At 42.4% G+C, this 19,794-nt stretch overlaps 1 protein-coding gene across 1 annotated transcript in view; it reads right to left on the minus strand.

Annotated features, from left to right (window-relative positions):
* Positions 1–19,794, minus strand: part of LOC122810517 (inner centromere protein-like) — a 1,067,288-nt gene that overhangs the window by 686,645 nt on the left and 360,849 nt on the right. Inside the window, exon 9 of the mRNA XM_044082099.1 lies at positions 18,206–18,340. Coding sequence (XP_043938034.1) covers positions 18,206–18,340 — 135 coding nt within the window. The remainder of the gene's footprint in view (positions 1–18,205; positions 18,341–19,794) is intronic.

Here is a 19,794-nt window from a genome sequence, read left to right on the forward strand (position 1 = left end):
CTGTGCGTACCCTGGGACTGAAGCCTGGGTGTTCTGCTGGGTCTGGGGTTGGACTGAAAAGGCCTGGAAGAGGCAGGAAAGGGCCAATGTCTAGTAAATCTTGGAGGATGTACTTGTAGGAAATCTTTAACAGTTTGCATAGATTTAGCTTTTTCCTCCATCTTTTTAAGAACTTCTGTCTTGTTGCCAAACAGGCGGTCGTGATTTAAGGGAGCATCCAGTAATTTAGCTTTAACACGATCTGGCAATAATGGCTCCTCAAGCCAAGCATGCCTTCTAAGTACAGACCCAGTAACAGCAGGCCTGCAAGATGCCTCTAGTGAATCAAAACCACATTGCAAAGTATGTTTTCCAACCTGTTCAGTAGAATGCTTTAAATCCTTATTTTCAGCACAATCAGCAATCAACATCATTTTCTGTGTAAGCAATCCAATAATATGCTACTGATACTTTAACATATGAAACAACTGCCAGTTTAACGCCCTAATGGCTAAGGTTGCAGAAGTGTATACCTTCTTACCCTATCTATCCAGCGCCCTGGATTCTCTATCAGAGGGGGTAGGATTTTTGGCAGTAGTAGCCTTAACGCCCTTGGGTTCCTGTGAAATGGTCTCGGGATCCGCAGTAGGATTTTTAAAAAAGCAACCCGTGAGAGTCAGGAGCCCTATAATATCCAACAGGTTTTCTGGGAGCAGGAGGTAGAGAGTCAGGGCCCAAGTTGGATTCCGAAAAGGCATCATCAACAATGTCTAGTACAGGAGGAATAGCTAAAGGCCTGTGCTGGGGCAGGAGTAAGAAATCCCTAAGCCTCTTTTTAGAATCAGAGTAATCCTGATTTTCCAAATGCAAGGTTTCACCAAAAGAGAAATCCTCTGGGGTGGAAGCAGAGGGAATAGAGTCCTCAGCATCAGAATCCTCAAAGGTAGATAAGGGTAAATCCTGGTCATCAGAGGAAACAGAAATTTCAGAATCCTGGTCAGAAGTATCATAAGCAAACTCAGTCCTAGGTCTCTTAGAGGGGGAAGGATGGCTTCCCCTGATTAAAGTAATAAGGTCTTCAGCCATTCTTTGTTTTTTAGGCATAGAGGCCTGACCATGCGGTCTGGGAGTTAGTTTTCTAGGCATGGTTAAAGTTTCAGGCCTTGAAAAAGAAGATGGCATCGGTTTAATATGCAAGTCAGTAGGGCCTGAATACCGGTGCCTGCACAACGGCTCCACACCCATCCAAGGTAGAGACATCTGCAGGTTCCACAGTTGAAGCATCTCGCAGCATACCTGACTCCGAATGGGTCTCAGTAGAGGCCTGCGAATCTGAAGTAGCAGGTATCAGGGGCTGCGAAAGCGCCTCACTGAGTACCGGCGAACTGGCAACTGGTTTAGAAGCGTCGTCAGCAGCTTTGGACCTAGGCGGCCTGTCTCTGTCTTTATCTTTGCGTTTTTTTCAGAATGTCGGTAGTCGGATGGCTTACTGAAGACATATCTGGATAATTGAACAGAGTACCAAAATATTTAGAAGCGTAAATATACAGACGACGGATAGTTAGTTGTTTAAATAAGGCACAAAACAGCGAGGTATGTCGTGGTCAGGGTCTAGGCAAGGAATTTAGTACGAATGGAAATCTTTATGAGGTATTTGCTTTCCACAAGAAATCCAATTATTTACTTTTACTTACATTGGTTTAGAGCAAGAAAAAGTTTCCCCAATGGGGTACTTCGCTTTAGTTGAAGACTTCAGTTCTGAAACTCGAAAACAAAAATTTCTGGAGTCGGTCGACCGGCACTGGTGAAATGCTTCTGCTTCGGGCACCGCATGGCAAGAAAGACTGATGTAATGGCATCGGCTGCATGTTTTATACCCCTGACTACCTGACATCACAGAAGAAGAGACGGCAACTGACGCAGGACCCAAGACTTTGTTAATCAGGCCGACTGAGGGCTACTGCAAGCAGATAACCCAAAAGTGATGCTACAACAGTGAAACATGAAGAACGTCCACTGCTACTTTAACATACAAGCCTGACAATTCAAAATTCTGAAAATCAAAGTTGCAGAAGCATCCACTTTTCACTTTTCCCATACTTATCAATTATTCTTCCACTAATATCAGAAAGTGGAGGGTTGTAATTAACTAAATATTTAGCAGCAGTACGATTAAAGTCATATTGGCTGTGTCAAGTTTGGGATGAGTGTGTAAAACTTGAAAGACTGAGGAACTTATAATCGGACAAATCAAAACTGCTAGAAGCAATTCCCAACAGAACTACTGTAAAGACCAAGAGAAATAAAGTTAAAATAAATTATATATTCTAAATAAGCAAGTGAATATAAAAATAATAATTCTAATAAAGTGAAAGGAAGGGGTCTGTAAATTGAGCTCATCTGAGCAGTAAGCTGGAAAAATTATCACTGAATCCTGTTAAGAGTCTTTGCACTCTGGAGTGCAGAAAAAGACCACACTCGCTTCTTTTGGCAGCTAAAGACTTCTCTCTCAGGGTATGTTCAGCCAATCAGCTGTCACGGGAAGGGAGTTGGCTTTTGAAAGCTGGCCAGTACTGTGTTACCTTGACAGATGACCCAAAATGCCACAGGAGCACTGACAATGATAAAAGTTTTCCTTAATGGTTTTAAAAGTATTCTGACTTTGTACAGGCCAACGCACTTAAGACACATTCTTGTGGTGGAAGTCTCATGCAAGAACTGAAAAATGGCGATTGTTCATAACCCTATATCTCTGTGTCCTGATATCAGAGAGGAGGGCATCCACAAGGCCTAGAGGGAAGGTTAAAGTCTCTCATATGTGGGTCATTCTTGAGCTTCTGCAAGACAGGAAATCCCAAGAGAAATTACTAAAACAGTGAAGTACAATGAACACCTTTAAGAGGTATCCAAGATATGATGCAACTATTCCTAAAAGGGTAGTCTGAACTAGATAGCCATATCAAGGAAACTCTCAGTGTGTAGTCCTTACTAATAATGCATCAATTACGCTAAAAGGTGTTGTGAATCTATATGGGCCATACACATTAGATGCAAATAAAGTTATCTCAACTGTTTCTAACTCAGAGTGAGGAAGGCAGACAGTTTCTCCAAGGTCTACTCACTTAACAGCAAAGTAGGACATAGGTTCAAGCAGCTGTGCTAGAAATTTGAAGCCTATCCTGAGCAGTTCCTACTATGTGCTACCCCCCCCCCAATTTCATAAGGGTTTACAGAGGCAGATAATACAGTTATGCAAGTAAACTTACCTTAACAATAAATATTTAAATGATCACTACTGCAGTAGCTTTGGCTCTGTAGGTTGCATCCTGCACACTATGTAAAAGCCAGCCAGGATGCAAAGCTTCAAGGGTACCGTCTACACATCCAAACTATTATTCAGCTCAACATGAGCTGTAGAAAAACAGTGGTTTGGGTGCCAAAGCCTTCAGAGCTTTACAAGCCATCTGAGAAGGAGGCTAGAGCCCTGACAAGGTCAGTATTAGGAAACTAAAGTTAGTGGTCCTCTCTGGCAACAAAAAGGGAGAAGGTGGGAGCAGCTACTGCAGCAGTGATCTTTCAAGCATTTATTGCTATGGTAAATTTACTTACATAACTGTACGCAGTTGTCACGCTGATCTCTGCTGCAGTAATTATAGGGGTACATTACTATGGCTTAGACTGAGTGACTGAGAGGAGGAACAATGAGGGTTCCAAGAGCCCCTGAAGAACGGCCCTAGCAAACTCTGCCCTAGACCTAAAAAAAAATAAATAAATAAAAATCTAGCTTGTAGTGCTTTCTAAAGGTACACAGATAATGAAACTGCAGCTTTTAGAAAAATTTTGGAATCCTACCATTTCCAAACAAAATTCACAGATGAAGCCAAAATCCTGGTATAAAGAGGCACCTGATGGCACATGGAAGCAGCTTATTACCTTGTAAAACACAGTAGAAAGAACTTTAAACACTTTCCCATGCCCAAAATAAAATAACACGTCAGAAAAAAATGTTTTAAATTAGTTTTAATAGCTTTATACCACAAAAGTAAAGTGACACTCCCACTTAAAAGTAATTAAATCAAAATGTTATGTGCCCACCATAACGTTTCATCTGTGTTGTCCCTTTTCATTTATCCTCAACATATGGATTTGGTTCTGAGCTTCAGAACAGACTCGGCCATTACTACAGCTCGCGAAAGCCAAAAACTCTCAAGCTTAACCCCAACACACAATGCTCCTCTCCTAGTTACCTCAGATCAAGTTTGATGAAAATCAGACAGAATGAAAAAACCCAAAATCATTCAGAGAGACCATTTATGGAACCATAAAAAATAAAGTGCTATATGTCCATTATCCGTTCCACCAAAAACTTCAAGGGCAGGGGGAAGGTGGGAGAGGAGTAAAAGATAAATGAAAATGGACAACGCAGATAGAATGTTATGGTGAATACATCTGATGTCCATTTTCACTTTATCCTCAACATATGGGAAACAGTCCCCAGCTACCTTAGACTTTGGGGGGAACTGAAGGCAGGACATTCCTGAGCACCATAGAACCAAATGATACTCTACCCCTGGAGACCAGATCCAATCTGTAATGGGTAATAAAGGTACGAGGAGAAACCCAAGTTGCTTCTGCAAAAATATCATACATAGAAACATCAGACTGAAAAACTGCTGAAGTAGCTACAGCTCTTGAAGAATATGCTTTTAAAGGCCCAGGCAAACTAATTTTCTTTTCATTATAGATGAAAGAAACACATTCTCTGAGCCATCTGGCTATCGTCACTTGGCTCTCTGGCTGGCCAAGTGTTGTAGATGAAAATGACACAAATAGCTGGTTGTATTTTTTCATATCCTTAGTTCTGTGTAGACAGAAATGTATTTGTTTGTGAACATCTAACAAATGTAAGCAGTATTCACCTTTGTTAGTAAAGTTGGGAAAAAATACTGGTAAATTAACAGTCTGCTTAATGCTAGTCTCTGATTCTACCTTAGGCACAAAGTAAGGATTGGTTCTTAGAGAAACTCTCTTTGTAGAAAATCAGGTAAGGAGGTTTAAATAAGGCTTGTATTTCTGAAATTTTTGTGGCAGACGTTATTGCCACTAGAATACAGTTTCCAGGCTAAAAAATTCAAATCACATTCAGCCAATGGTTCAAAGGGAGGTTGAACAATGGCTTGTAACACTAAGTTGAGACCCCAAGGTGGGGTACGGATCTTTGTAAGGGGGTTTTAGTAAGAGTATTCCTTTTAAGAATGCATTGCAAAGCTTATGACAAGCCAAACAGGATTCTTTAAACCCATTATGGAAATTAGAAATATCAGCTAACTGAATTTTTATGGTAGATTGGGAAGCACCTGCTTTAAAAAGTGAAGCAAAAAATCTAGGATTTTATCGATGGGCACTGAAAAAGGATCAATACTGTTATGAGCCAAAAAGGTAAACCTCCTCCATTTACTAGCATAGAGTTAATGGGTAGCTGGCTTACGAGAGGCTAAGAGAATAAGAAGTACCAGGGAGGAAAGTGAGGGAGCCTGGCTCTTAATGGAATTGGAAAAACCTTGCTGTCAGCTTGAGGTTTACAATGTTCGGATGAATTAACCCCTCTGGATGGGATAGGAGGACTGAGCTGGGTCCAGAATCCAAGGCTGCTGAATTAGAGGAGGCCAAAAAAAGGGGAACCATATCTGTAAAGGCCAATAAGGTGCAATGAGGATTACTTTGCTTTATGTTTAAATTTCAGGATTAGAGGAATTGTGGGAAAGCCATAAAGCAGTTGGAGGGCCAAATATGAAGACAAGCATCTCTTGGTGACTCCTCCGGAGGGGGGATCAGGGCAAAGTAGTTGCTGCACTTTAGGGGAGAGGCAAAAACGTCGCAGCAAGACTGGCCCCATTAAAGGAAAATCTTTTCAGTCACCTTTGGACAGACAGGCCACTCGTGAGGCAGGAAAATACACCTGCTTAGTTTGTCTACTATTACAGAGGAACTCCCCAAAATGTGCTTTGCTATAAGAAAGCATTTGGAAGAGATCACCCACTTCTACACTCGGAGCTTCTCGACAAAGGGGATAGGATTTAGTTCCTCCCCTTTTGTTGATGTACCAAACCACTGACATATTGTCTGTTTGAATCACAATTGTTCCCGAAGAGCAGTCTGAAAGGCTTGCAACTTTAAAAGCACTGCCCTCAGCTCCAGTACATTGATATGCAAGTCAGCCTATGTAGGGGACCAAGTGTCTTGGACAGTCTTGCCCAGATAATACTCCCCCTCCCCATCTAGGAAGCGTGTGTTGTCACTATGGCTTGGGGTTGTGATGGGACAAAGAGGCAGGTTAGAAGAATGTCTTCAGAATGCATCCACCAAGTTAAATCTTTTCTGCACCAACTGGTGATCCAAATCAGGTCCGACGTGTTGGTGTAACATTAACCACAGAAATGCTAGCAACCATTGAAGTATCTTCATGTAGTATCTAGCCAAGGGAACTAGAGTTATAGATGCAGCCATGGAGCCCAGTGCTTGAAACACTAGTTGAGTAGTTACGTTTTTGTTGTCGATTACTTTCTGTACCTGAACTCTGACTTTCTGTAATCTCACCGGGGGAAGAAAAGCTATGGAAGTTAGAGGGCTCCTATGAATGCTATATTCTACGCTGGGGTCAGTTTTGATTTCTCGTAATTTACAGTTATTCCCAGATAAGAACAAATGTGAAGTACAAGGTCTGTTGCTTTAACAACTGATCCTTGGTGGGAGCAGAAATGAGATAGTCATCTAGATATGGAAACACTCGGAATCTTTGCAGACTCAAGTGAGCTGCTACTACTGCCATGCATTTGATGAACACCTTGGGCGCTGTGGTGAGACCTAAGGGCAGAACTCTGAACTTACCGTGACTGGCTCCCAGCCAAAGTGAAGGAAACCTCTGGATCATTTACCCATTTTCTTATGGTAACATGCATCCTGAAGATCTACTGAGCACATCCAATTATCTTTTTCCTAAACTTGAAAAAATGGACTTTACCCATGACCATGACTTTACCAGAAAGGCTCATCCAGACTCTGCTACACTTTGCTGTGAAGGAAAGGTTAGTTTGCTGTTATTTTTTGTATTTCTGTATTTGTATTTCTGTATTGCCTTTCTATATTTTGAATACTGTAGTTTGTTTTCTTTACCTTGTGTTTTGCTTGCATTCTGTTTAACAGCATATTAAAACTTCAAAAGAGACCACAGCTCTCTCTGTTCTGAGTCAGGCAGAAATAAGAACTGATTAATTAAGGACTCATTCATAAGACAGAAAAGGTCACTTAAGGTTAATCACTTGTTAACAGAGGGGGTGGAGCTAGGAACTAAAATTTCTATTTAAGGAGTAAACTAAAACATTTCAGAGCTTTACCAGAAAGGCTCATCCAGACTCTGCTACACTTTGCTGTGAAGGAAAGGTTAGTTTGCTGTTATTTTTGTATTTCTGTATTTGTATTTCTGTATTGCCTTTCTATATTTTGAATACTGTAGTTTGTTTTCTTTACCTTGTGTTTTGCTTGCATTCTGTTTAACAGCATATTAAAACTTCAAGAGACCACAGCTCTCTCTGTTCTGAGTCAGGCAGAAATAAGAACTGATTAATTAAGGACTCATTCATAAGACAGAAAAGGTCACTTAAGGTTAATCACTTGTTAACAGAGGGTGGAGCTAGGAACTAAAATTTCTATTTAAGGAGTAAACTAAAACATTTCAGAGCTTTACCAGAAGGCTCATCCAGACTCTGCTACACTTTGCTGTGAAGGAAAGGTTAGTTTGCTGTTATTTTTGTATTTCTGTATTTGTATTTCTGTATTGCCTTTCTATATTTTGAATACTGTAGTTTGTTTTCTTTACCTTGTGTTTTGCTTGCATTCTGTTTAACAGCATATTAAAACTTCAAAAGAGACCACAGCTCTCTGTTCTGAGTCAGGCAGAATTTTTCCCTCCCTCCCACCCATTTAAGTTGTCTTGTTAAATACCACTGTCTTTCTAGTTGCCGCCTCTTATGTTAATCTGACCATATATCTCATTTCTCTCTACTTTCACTGGCTTATGTGAGTAATCACAAAACCATCACTTTTGAAATCCCACCTTCAATTATTTAAATTTATTGGCCATCCTACAATATTTCATAGTACCAAAATACAAAAGTAACCACCCCTTTCTGTCCATCTTGCTGTTTTAAAAAGTAACTCTCCACTAAACCTTAACTTTTTAAAACAGGTAAAACTCAAGTTACCTACTTTCATATCTAACTTCTCTAGTGCACACTGCAGAGTGCATTCTTTACAATCTTACCTCTAAGCATCCCTGTTACTAGCACTTTCTCTAATCGAAAAGATCATCTCTACTTGACTCCAAGTAGACTTTTCTCTATCTGTTAAACCTAGCACTTGCTCCTACAGTACTTATTACCTTGATACGGCACTCTTATAGATAGCACCCCAAAAGGCAAACCCCATTTCTGGGTCACTCCGTCCCCGGAATCTCTTTTAAAGTTTTTTGTCTATTCCTTCTAGCATGTCGAGGGATCAGTTGCTAGTGTCCTCTCCTGCTCAGCTGGTGAACCTGGGAATATTGAGGCAATGTTACAATTGCCTCATGTACCTGAACAACCCTCTCCTCCTCCCACAAAACACAAATACATGCGAGAGATGCAACTATACGGCCAAACTGGAGGCTGAGCTCTCTCAACATAGGACTGGCAAGACCAGTCAGGAGGAGAAGTTACCACACACACTATAGACCCAGTCTCACATATTACCATTACAACCTCAAATCATACACATAAACACACAAAGACATACTCGGCGGCTCTGATCAAAAATCTACCAAAACAGCAGAGGCCACCAAAGCAGACACCCAAACAACCACCACCTCAGAACACAACACCTGCAACACATAGACCTCACAGTCAGAGTGTCAAACAGTCACAGCCCTTAAGGCCAAACACAATGCCAGACACACTAGTCATTGGTGACTCCATAGTCAGACACACTGGCGTCCGCTCACCAGACTGAGTAAGGAGAAGGTCACAGTAAGCTGCCTGTCGAGGCTAGAATCCGCCACATAGCCAAGCACTCAGGTCTCTCAACAGCAGGTACAAATATGACTCAGTCATTGTCCACGCTGGTGTAAGCGACCTGAGGCGTACCTCCTTGGACTACATGAAAAGAGACATTCAGGAGCTCTCTGATTATGTAGCCCAGGCAGGTATGACCCTGACCTTGACCAGTATCCTACCTTCACCAAGAATGATGCCACAATACAGAGATAAGATGATCAGGTTTCACAATTGACTTAAACTCTTGTGTTATCCAAAGGGGATCAATGTCTGTCTGCCTGGGATGACATGCTGGACAAGCCACGCTGCGGGCGGCTTGCACCTGTCACCCTGGGATTCGGATATTGGCAAAGGCTCTTGCCACCCCATAGTGCCTTTTAGGCAAGGCTCAAATTCTAAACCTACCACCCTAGAACACAAAAAGGAAAAAACTAAGGGTAATGCTGCTCAATGCCAGAAGTCTAAATCTCAAAATGCACTTTTCGAGGCCCTTCTCAGTATGGAGAACATCGATGTCTGTGCAGTGACAGAAACCTGGTTCAAGGCTCCTGAGAGCACCCCAGCACTATCAGGTTTTACCTCTTATCATGCGTTCGGCCCCAAAATCCGGACAATACCAAGAAAGGAGGGTATCCATATTCATCAAAGACACCCACACCTCAAGACTGGTGGCATACGATGCATCGGAGACCATCCAGGTGCAATTAACCATAGGCAAGACTGCTCTGCAAATTGTAGCATGTTACAGGCCACCCTCACAAACTCAGGAACCTCACATGGCCTTCCTGAAAACACTAGAGGGATAAATGTATCACCAAACACCATCATACTAGGTGACTTCAATTACCCTAATATAGACTGGGAACACTACTCAAGCCCAAACACCCTAGCCCAAAAGTTCCTGGAATTCATAAACTCAAATGCCATGGAACAACTAGTCACCATCCCACAAGAGGAGAAAACATACTTGATCTCATCATCACGAACATGGGAGCACAATGTTCAACACGGAAGTATACCCCTCACTGGTGAGGTCAGATCACAAACTAATCTCGCTGGTGGTCCTCATCCCACCCCACCTGAAATAAAAAGACCACAGTAAAGAACTTCTGAAGCCGACTTCACACTTCTCAAGCCTCGTGTGGTCGCTTTTAAGGCCCCGAGCCGGAAAACAGTACTCAAGGCGCTGAATCACTTACAAATGCCTTCTACCAGCACCTGCAGGACTGCATGGATAAGGCAATCCCAAGCAAAACAAAGACTCTTTGTACCAAAGGCAAGCGTCCACTCTGGTGGACCCCAGCCATAAACAAACTCTACAACAAAGGAGGAAGCTACTACAAGATAGAGCAAAATCCTTAAAAGGTAAGACACCCTTGATCACTATAAGTAAAAAACTAAGAGCTCTCATAAAATCATCCAAAGCAAATTTTGAGAGAAAAATAGCTAAAGACTCGAAAGACAATCATAAGGCCTTCTTTAGCTATGTTAGAAACCTGGGAGGAAACTCCCAGATATGCTCAGAACTAGTTCAAAATGATGTGAAGATTACTGATCCTACAGACATTGCCAACATACTGGCTGACAGGTTCAGTGCAAACTTCTCCCCTCCCCAAAGGAGAGATATCCATACCAGCGATTGCAGCCCCCAAACATCTCCAATGCCCAAGTGAGAACTGCTCTCTCCAAAGCAAAAAACACAGCATCCATGGGACCTGATGTTTTCCCGGCTGTGTGCTCCACGAACTCAATGAGGAACTAAACCCACAGCTAGGACAGCTGTTTAATCATAGTCTTACCTCTGGATACGTGCCAGGGAGTGGCGCACTGCAACTGTGGTCCCACTTCACAAAGCGGTGCCTCCACCGACCCAAATTACCGGCCCATTAGCTTGACAAGCCTTATCTGCAAAGCCATGGAGAGGATCATAATGGACCTCATAAATAAAGACATAGGAATTTGCAGACTTTGGATCCATCCCAGTTTGGCTTTGTCAAAGGCAGATCATGCCTTCTAAACTTGGTTGACTTTTTGAAACAGTCACCAAAGCCATTGATGAGGAAAGGCAGTCCATACAGCCTACCTCGATCTGGCGAAGGCCTTTGATACAATACCCCACTCGGGTATCATTGAAAAACTCATCAGCTTAAATGTTAACCCATACATCATAAGATGGGTTGCAAACTGGCTGAGTGACAGAACCCACAGGGTCAGAGTTGCTGGCGCCATGTCAGACTCAAAGCCTGTCACAAGTGGTGTACCACAGGGCTCAGTCCTGGGCCCACTCTTGTTTGGCATCTACTTTTCCAGTACAAGCAAACACAGGAGGGTTATGGCTGACAAAGTTTGCAGATGACTGCAAACTGAAGCCATAGTAAAAACACATCTGACACAGATATCCTTCAGAAGGGTCTCACAGAAGCGGATAACTGGTGCCAGAGCCATGGCCTAAAGTTAAATGCCAAAAATGCATAGTCATACCCTTCGGGAAAAACAAGGTTACTAGCTACCAAATAGGTGGCAATCCACTGAGTACAGAAGAAGTTATCAGGGACCTGGGGACCCAGGTTGATAGTAGTCTGTCATTCGACACCCATGTAGCTAAAGTAGTTAGGAAGACCTTCTACATTGCCCACCTTATCATGAAGGGATTCTCATCTAGATCAAGGGAGGTCATAGTCTCCCTATACTCATCACTCATCAGACCAATGATTGAGTACAATGCCCCATTGAATGTATCTGACCCGACACTTGCAGCAGCTGGAGAGGCCACAAAGTTCCTCACCAAAAGGATAAAGGGTCTCAAACATCTGTCCTATGCTGCCCGACTGAAAGAACTCCAGCTCTATTTCAGAGGTGACCTTTGCCTAACATACAAGGCCATGTCAAACCCAGATTTGATGAATATGCTTCACCTCAAAAATCTAGATCCGTCAGAGCCACAAGGCGGAGACTTAAACCTCGACACGGCTATTAATAGGACGTGCTGGAGGGATAGATTCATCACCCAAAGACTCCCTATGCTGTGGAATAAAATCCCGGTATATGTGAGGCAGAGCACCTCGCTGGCCTTGTTCAAGAGAAATCTTGACCAATGGATGGGAGATCGCAGATATACCCCAGGGATTACCTCAGTGTCACTGCTCAACAGAGGCACAGCAAAATAATGGGTATAGTTCCCCATACTAAAGGGGTGGCGTAAGCCACAAAACTATGGGCTAGGCTTGTAAATGCCCTCGGGCAGATAGCCTAGTATGAACCTATGAACCTATGAACCTATGAACCATCCTGAATTTGGTCTAACAAATTGATTTGTTCAGTACACTTAGATCCAAAACTGGTCCCCAGTCCCCTTTTTTGGGAATAAAAAGAATCTTGAGTAAATTCCGGACTCCAGCTGGTCTAGTGAGACTTCTTCGATGACTTAATTTTTTAATAGCAGTTTTTGGATTTCTAGAACAGCTTGTTCTCTCTGACTGGGTGGAATATCTGGAATTTTCTTGCATACAGGAGGTGGAAGGGAAAGGGGGATTATATAGCCTCTGGATATAATCCTCTGCACCCAAGCATCCAATGTTATTTGTAACCAGGCATTTCGGTGATAAGCATCCCCTGACTGCCTCCAGGGGAAGACAACTGGGCCTCTGGGCCTCTTTTCAGGAGTGTTGGCAGGATTTACCAATGAAAGAATCCCTGAAACCCTGGTTTTGCAGGCCACCTCTACTGCACAGGTGGCGCCTTCCATTTAAGTCCCTCCCCCTCTGCCCTGGGAGAACTCCTTTCACTTGTGTCCTGAAAAGGCCTTTAGGACTTCTTGAACCAAATTTTCCCACTGCTTCTCTGATTTCTAGAGAATGGTCATTCAGGAGTGGAAAAACGTACACTCACAGCAGAAAGCATCCTTCCCTCTTTCTCACACCTGGATAATGTTTCGCTAACTTTTGGGACAAACTGGGATGATCCGTCAAAGGGTGGACTGACAAATGAAGACTTAAATGGCTTCCCATAAGTCACATAGGTGCATTCCCGTGAGTCTTCTAATGGCAGCCCCTGAACCCACTACTCTGGTGGACCCTTTGGCTGCATGAGGGATGAGCCTCATGGACGAATTTGACACAGACTTCAGGATAGCCAACTGAGAAGCCACCTTTCCTTGGACGTCCTCAGAAATGGTTCCTACAAGGGTATCTGACAACTCCTTGACCAGATCCCTCTGAAGTCTGGTAAAATGTGCCAAGAAATTCAAAGATCATAAGGCAATGGTTGATGATGCATATACCCGCTTCCCAAATCTATCCATTGTCTGAGACTCTGTTGGGTGGATGGATAGAGGAACTCTCTTTGGCCAGTTCCTTCTTTGTGGCTGCCATCACAACCAAGACATCAGCAGCTTTGGCCCAGAACTGTTAGTCTTCAGATGCGGACAGAATTTTGTCAGGTCTCCTGGGATAGGTTCAATAGTAGCAGGGGCCTTCCACACGTGCTGAGAGATCAACAGAATGAGCTCAGCAGCAGGTGGAATCACCCAAGAGGTAGAGAGTTGAGTGCTGAAGGCCTGCAGGTACACTGACTCCTTGGAATAGGAATTTTGGGACTTCTAGTCACCCCTCTGTTTCATTTCCAGGATGTCTCCAAAGGAGACATCAGGGGGTGACCTTGGGGATCCCTCCCCTTCATCAAAGTCGGTGTCCTCGGTGATCAATTTCTCTGGGGAATCCAAGTGCTTCCTCTTGCACTTTCTCTTCTTAGGGACCTCTTCAGTGGGGTGATTCTGGGGAGGTATCAGAAGAGGACAGAACTGTTATCTGGGACTCCTCTCACCGACCCAGTGGAAATACAGGTTGAATATCTGGGCCTGAGGAGAAAATGGGGCACTAGCTCCGCAGTGGAAGAGGCTGACTGCAACAGTCAGGGCTCTCTCCATCTCTTCAAAAGTTGGACACCCCCCCCCCCCCGAAGAGAGAAGAGCCTGGAACAGAGAAAGACTGCCTTGGAATTGTGGTTATTCCCTGCTCTGAAGACAGCGCTTCAGAGACCAGAGCTGAGCTTACCTGTGCCAAAGCTCCAAGGTGCAGAGACAGCTCTGAAAAAAATAGGAGTTGACTCGCGTCCCTTGAAGCTGGCAGGATAGACTCAGCCCTGTGAGGTTTTTGAACCCGATTGGACCAAAGACCTCCGAGCAAGGACCGGTTCCAAAGATAGGGATATCTACGGAACTGATGCAGTCAGCACTGAGCAGCTCAGAGCTGACAACTCTAATGCTTCAGATGAAGTCAGAAGAAGAAAAAACAGAGGGGTAATGGAAGGTTCGGCTCCCATTCCCGAGCAGGCTGGAACCGAAGTACCAGATAATCCTGTCACCCAGTAAATCTTATTTACCAGCCTCTCCACATCATTCTCAGTTAAACTCTTAGTAAAACAGATGGAAAGGGTGGAAGGAGATTTTGGCCATTCCAGAAAAGGTAAAAGTAGCCTTCCTGCAAAGTGGTCAATAGAGGGTGAAAATTAGGTTCTCGAAAGATCCATAATGGATGGCTCCTGAAATTGCTTACTCTGCCCAAGTAGTTGGCAGCAAAGGAGAGGTTTGCGACAATAGTTTTGGTGTTGAATATTCCAAATGCTCTATCGAAATGCTAGGTGCCAAAGAGTTTGCTCAGATAAACTCGGTTCAAAAGTCCCTTCGGGACTGAAGTTTTAGCAGTGGAGTCTGTTGGTTCCAAGGGTTTCAAAGGAACCGAAGACTTGGCCCTTTTCGAGGACTGTGCCGAGGGAGTAGAAGGCACTGATAGGCTTCTATTTTTTTGGTTTCTTCAAAGCTTTGGAAGAAGATGAGGAGTAAAGGGAAGACGCATCGGTCTTACTGGTGGCTTTCTCAGTACCAGATAAGGTCTCACTGAAGGATGATGGAAGGATTCCCTTCAAAATAAGTTTGCTACGTCTAGCACTAGCACCCTGTGACTGAAACTATGACATATTGCACAGTCTTCCTGAAGGTGAACAGGGTCCAGGCAACAAACACAGCAAGTGGGCGTCTGACAGAATTTTGTGCCCACATTTCTGCCATCTTTTAAATCCAGACACTTAAGGTTTATCAGCTATAATAAAGAAATTTCAAAGTTTTAACAGTGGTGTCAACAGGCCAGCTATACAACTCACACACACATGTACACAGGTAGAAAGGCCCTGCAAACAGGAACACTCACTATAGAAAAAGAAAGCAGCAGGAAGCAAACTATCAACAATGATAGATCAGAATACACAGTTGTATGGAAGGAGAAGAGGAGGAGAACTTTAAAAAGGGGTAGGAAGTAGTGGGTGGGTTAACTAATAAGCAATTAAGTAGAAAACTTTCAAAAGTTGCAAATATATCAATAAAGCAACACTCAGCTTGAGAGCAATGGCAAACTCATCTGTCATGACCAGTGGCAAACGAGATCTGAATTAACCGGGAGAGGAGCATTGTGGGTAAGGGTTAATCAACAGTTTTTAGCTTTCATGAGCTTTAGTAATGGCAGACTTGGTTCCAAAGCTTGGAACCGAACCCACATGTTTAGGATAAAATGAAAATTGACATCAGATCAGCTATTAAAACAGTTTTCCTAGCACTACTAGCTTTAAAATGATTCTTTTACATAAATAGTGCAATTTCTGTAATAAAAAGCAAAGTGGAAGCCCTCCTCAAAAGGGGAACTTCTCTGCCAGCAATGAGAAGGAATAGCCTATTTTCAATCCTCAGACCCACAAGAGGAGCCCTATTCAGCAGCAGGAAAGCCCTGAAGAGCTTGGCAACTAAACTTATCTTTTTAGTCGGCACAACTTGAGCTGACAAGCCGCTTGATGGAGTGGAAGGAGCCTTGAAACTTTGGAAGTTGGCCAGATGTGAAATTCTTAGCAAGATATATATCTCAGGTTATGGTAGCACTGACCTAGATGAACACAAGAATTGGTATTTCAGAAAAAGAAAATCCTTTGAAGGGACTGGAAGAAGCCACAGTTTCCTTAGAATCAGAAATCTGAGAAAAAATACAATTTCTCTTTCATATTCATTTTGAGGTTCAAAATCTTGAACTTTTTCAGAAAATTAATAATGCTGGAAATAGGTAAACTAGAAGGGTTAAAGAGCTTCAACAAATCTGAGCCAAGCCCATTAAGAAACTCCTGCCCGAAGTAACAGACACAGGAGAAGACATGCTTCTAAATTTTCATATTGGGCGGCTAGAAGGGCATTAATGACCATGCTTGAAATATCTGTAAGTATGTATACAAGTTTTTGCTTCTTTTTGATTGAAATTTCTGAAGTGACCCAACTTTTGCCAAACAAAACCTCCCTAGGGACAGGCAATCTAGTAAAGCTAGGCAGACAAGAATTCCCTGCCCTTTCTCCCAGAAAAGACAAGAGTGCATATCCACTGCCAACCAAGGTCATTGCAGTAGCAGTGTGAGCTTAAGAAAATGATGTACAGTCTGAGGACAGATATCGCAACAGCAGACTCACCCCATGGGCAGCTGAGGCAATTTAGCAGCCTGCTGTGGTGGCAATGGCTCTTTATTATTATCCTTCTTTTTGTGACTGCAAGAAGGTAGAAGTGAGGAACTGGTGGGTTGTTCCACCATAAAGTCAAAAGAGATGCCACTCTCCTGGGGAAGCATGGCATTAGTAGTTGGGGGTAGTCACTATTTTCCCTCCCACAAAAAAAAAAAAAAAAAAGAAACGGTAAAAAAGTACTGCAGCCCCGAAAAGTAAAATAGCACAACTTTTACCAAGGAAATAGTTATTTCTTTTCCAGAGAAGTAAAAAGTAACTCTCCTGTTTAAAAGTTGCTAAAAGTCATTTGACCAACAAAGTTTTACAGCTTAAAATGTATAATTTCTCAGAAAATAAGTTCACTTTTTATCATAAAGTGAAATGTGGAAGTTTCCTTCTCCTCGAAGAGAACTTGCCTGCACAGCAATAGAAAGCATTAGCCAACTGTCAATCCTTGAAAGCCTGCAAGAGTAGTGCTCTTAGGCTTTGCCTCCCTCAAATCACTTGTTTCTTCAAGTTCAGCACATCGTAGGTGCAGCAATGACCACTGGCCAGCTGTTTTATCCTGTGCAGGATATAACCCATATAAACTAAGACGACTTCAGCTATGACCAAATGATGATAAAGAGTGATCTTAGCAGTAATCTGCAGGCCCTTTACGTTCTATCTTTCACATTCCTGCCTGGGGTCTCTGAAAATGCTTCTGCTGTTTCCCTCCACTGGATTTCCCATTTTGGTTAGGTGTTTACTAAGGGCTTCAACAGCAGGTTGATGTCACAATATGGAGGCATTAGCTAAAGGCAATAATTCAAAATTCCATACGATTAAGGCTGTATATCTCAGGCAGTCCATTCACACTCTGCTTACAATTATTCTAATGCATAACTGACATGCACTTAAATTTAACCAGTACACACGAAAGAACAGGTGAGTGATGACATGCACTGGTCAAAAAAATCATGCACATACAGGCATCAAACTGAGTCTCCTTTTTTGATGGGGGGGACCAAACAAAAGAGATGGAATCAAAAGGTTCCACACAATGCCGATTCCCCTCAAAAAAAGATCAAGAAATCACTACAGCAGGAAAAAAAAAATCACAAGAAAAAGAGAAAACAGGAGCAAAAACTCTCTGGCAAAGATTAGCGACACCCCCAAGGAGGAGATAATACTAAATAGCAATGTGCAGCGATTAAAGTCTTGTCTGATAATGTGGTTAGGGAAAAAAATATCAACCAGCATGGGCTGAAAGTTAATGAAGTAACCCTAGATCATTTAACACCAGTTATAGGCATCAACATTTTAACTAAACTGTAGATTACTGAAAATGTGGTTTATACCTTATAACCTACTAGTAAAAAATAGAAATATTTTAAACAAAGAAAAGTTACAAATTGTTACATTTACAAAAAAGAAAACAGTCAGAGTAGAGATCAGCTCCCAGTTTAATCTTTCTAGACTTCATTCTGACTGCAGAGCATCTCTATCTCTTTGCGTCACTGAATTGCTATAGACAGTTAATGACAGAAAAGCAAAATAATTATGTTCAGAATAAGGTAAAGGATCAAAAAGCCTCATTCAAATATATGTCAGTACTGCAAACTGAATATTTTACCTTAGCATCTATTTTAACAGGAGTATTGCGCTTAATAAACGATTTCACAACACCACGGCCAGCAGAAACTGGAGTCATCAGCAACTGGTTCTTCTGCACTGTATGCAAGAAAGTTTTAAGATTTGGGCGTAAAATCTAGAAAAAATAAAACAGGAATATGCAAGTTAGCACAATTGCAATACAAAGCAAAGACTACCATGGTGACTTTGGAAGACAAGTGCACTTTACAGAATCAACCACAAAGCTTTAAGGAAAATGATCTGCAGCAGCATTACACAGTATCCAATATTGGGCAACACAGTGGCTAAGGTTTCTGCCTCAAAGCTCCAGAGTCTTAAGCTTTCAGTCCTGATCTCTGGTTACAGTCCGGTTACTTGTTTATTTTGATTTCATTTCTGGTTGCTTCCTCTTATCTCATTAAAAAAGCACGATGATGGACTTTTGGACCTGCAATGTGGCTCAATTAACATCTGAAAAGAATTAGCTCATATGTTCATTAAACAAAAAAAAATCTTTTGTCCTCCAAATGCTTCCTAACATTTCAAAATGAACACTATGTGTAAAAGGGAATGGAATATTGTAAACTGGTTCTGTATTTAAATTGTGCACTCATAAATCAAGTTTAAATACCAAACTGGCAACATGACATCAGCACAGGTAAACAATACAAGTACAGTGGTTAACAGATTTATCTAGCTTTATTTTTCACTCAGAACTGTGGCACTCCCCAATTTATTTGAATTAAGTTCTTTTTTTTTTGAAGGGGGATGGGCTTTTACTGTAGCATTCACCATTTGAACTTTACTGGGGGACTGTCAAGAAAGTTACTAGCCAGCAAAGAGATAAAACCCCTATAAAGAGAGTGCCCTATGTATGCCTTGAGACTTCCTCCAGGTGGAATGTGCCTGGAACTTCAAACGTTGTTACAAAAATGGTCAAACTTCACTTCAACTGATTTCACATGTGATATCTTTCTTCTAAAATCTAACAATGGGGAGGATGAAGATGTAGACTGATGACTGACAAATGGAGAGCTTAGTCTAATAACTCAACACCACCACTGACCAGCTTAACACCTACAAAACTGCTGCCCTATGCCCACATCTTGTGCAACTCCAGAAACTTGAATTATTGCCAACATCCAGTGCAACTCAATTCCATATGTAAATACACATCTTTGCAGCTCCATATCAGCTGCAACTGTGGTTCCTGCGATCAGGTCCCAGTTATAGGAATATAGACAGACTGTGTGTGTGTGTGTGTCTGTGTGTCTGTGTGTGTGTGTCTGTGTGTGTGTGTGTGTGTGTGTGTGTGTGTGTGTCTGTGTGTGCGTGTCTGTGTGTGCGTGTCTGTGTGTGCGTGTCTGTGTGTGCGTGTCTGTGTGTGTGTGTGTGTGTGTGTGTGTGTGTGTGTGCGTGTGCGCACGCAAGTGCGTGTGTGTGGTCTTCAAATAAATAGCTTAGTTCTAGGGGGAAAAAGAAAAAAAACTACATCATAGAATAACTCGGTTAGTAGAGTGGGAGACTTAGTTAGTGCACCTGTTAATTATTCAGAGACCTAGTACCTGTATACCAAAGTCTGTAAGGAGC

This window comes from Protopterus annectens, chromosome 9.part0 (genome assembly GCF_019279795.1).
Source record: "Protopterus annectens isolate FY-2018-M chromosome 9.part0, PAN1.0, whole genome shotgun sequence".
Taxonomy (NCBI): domain Eukaryota; kingdom Metazoa; phylum Chordata; order Ceratodontiformes; family Protopteridae; genus Protopterus; species Protopterus annectens.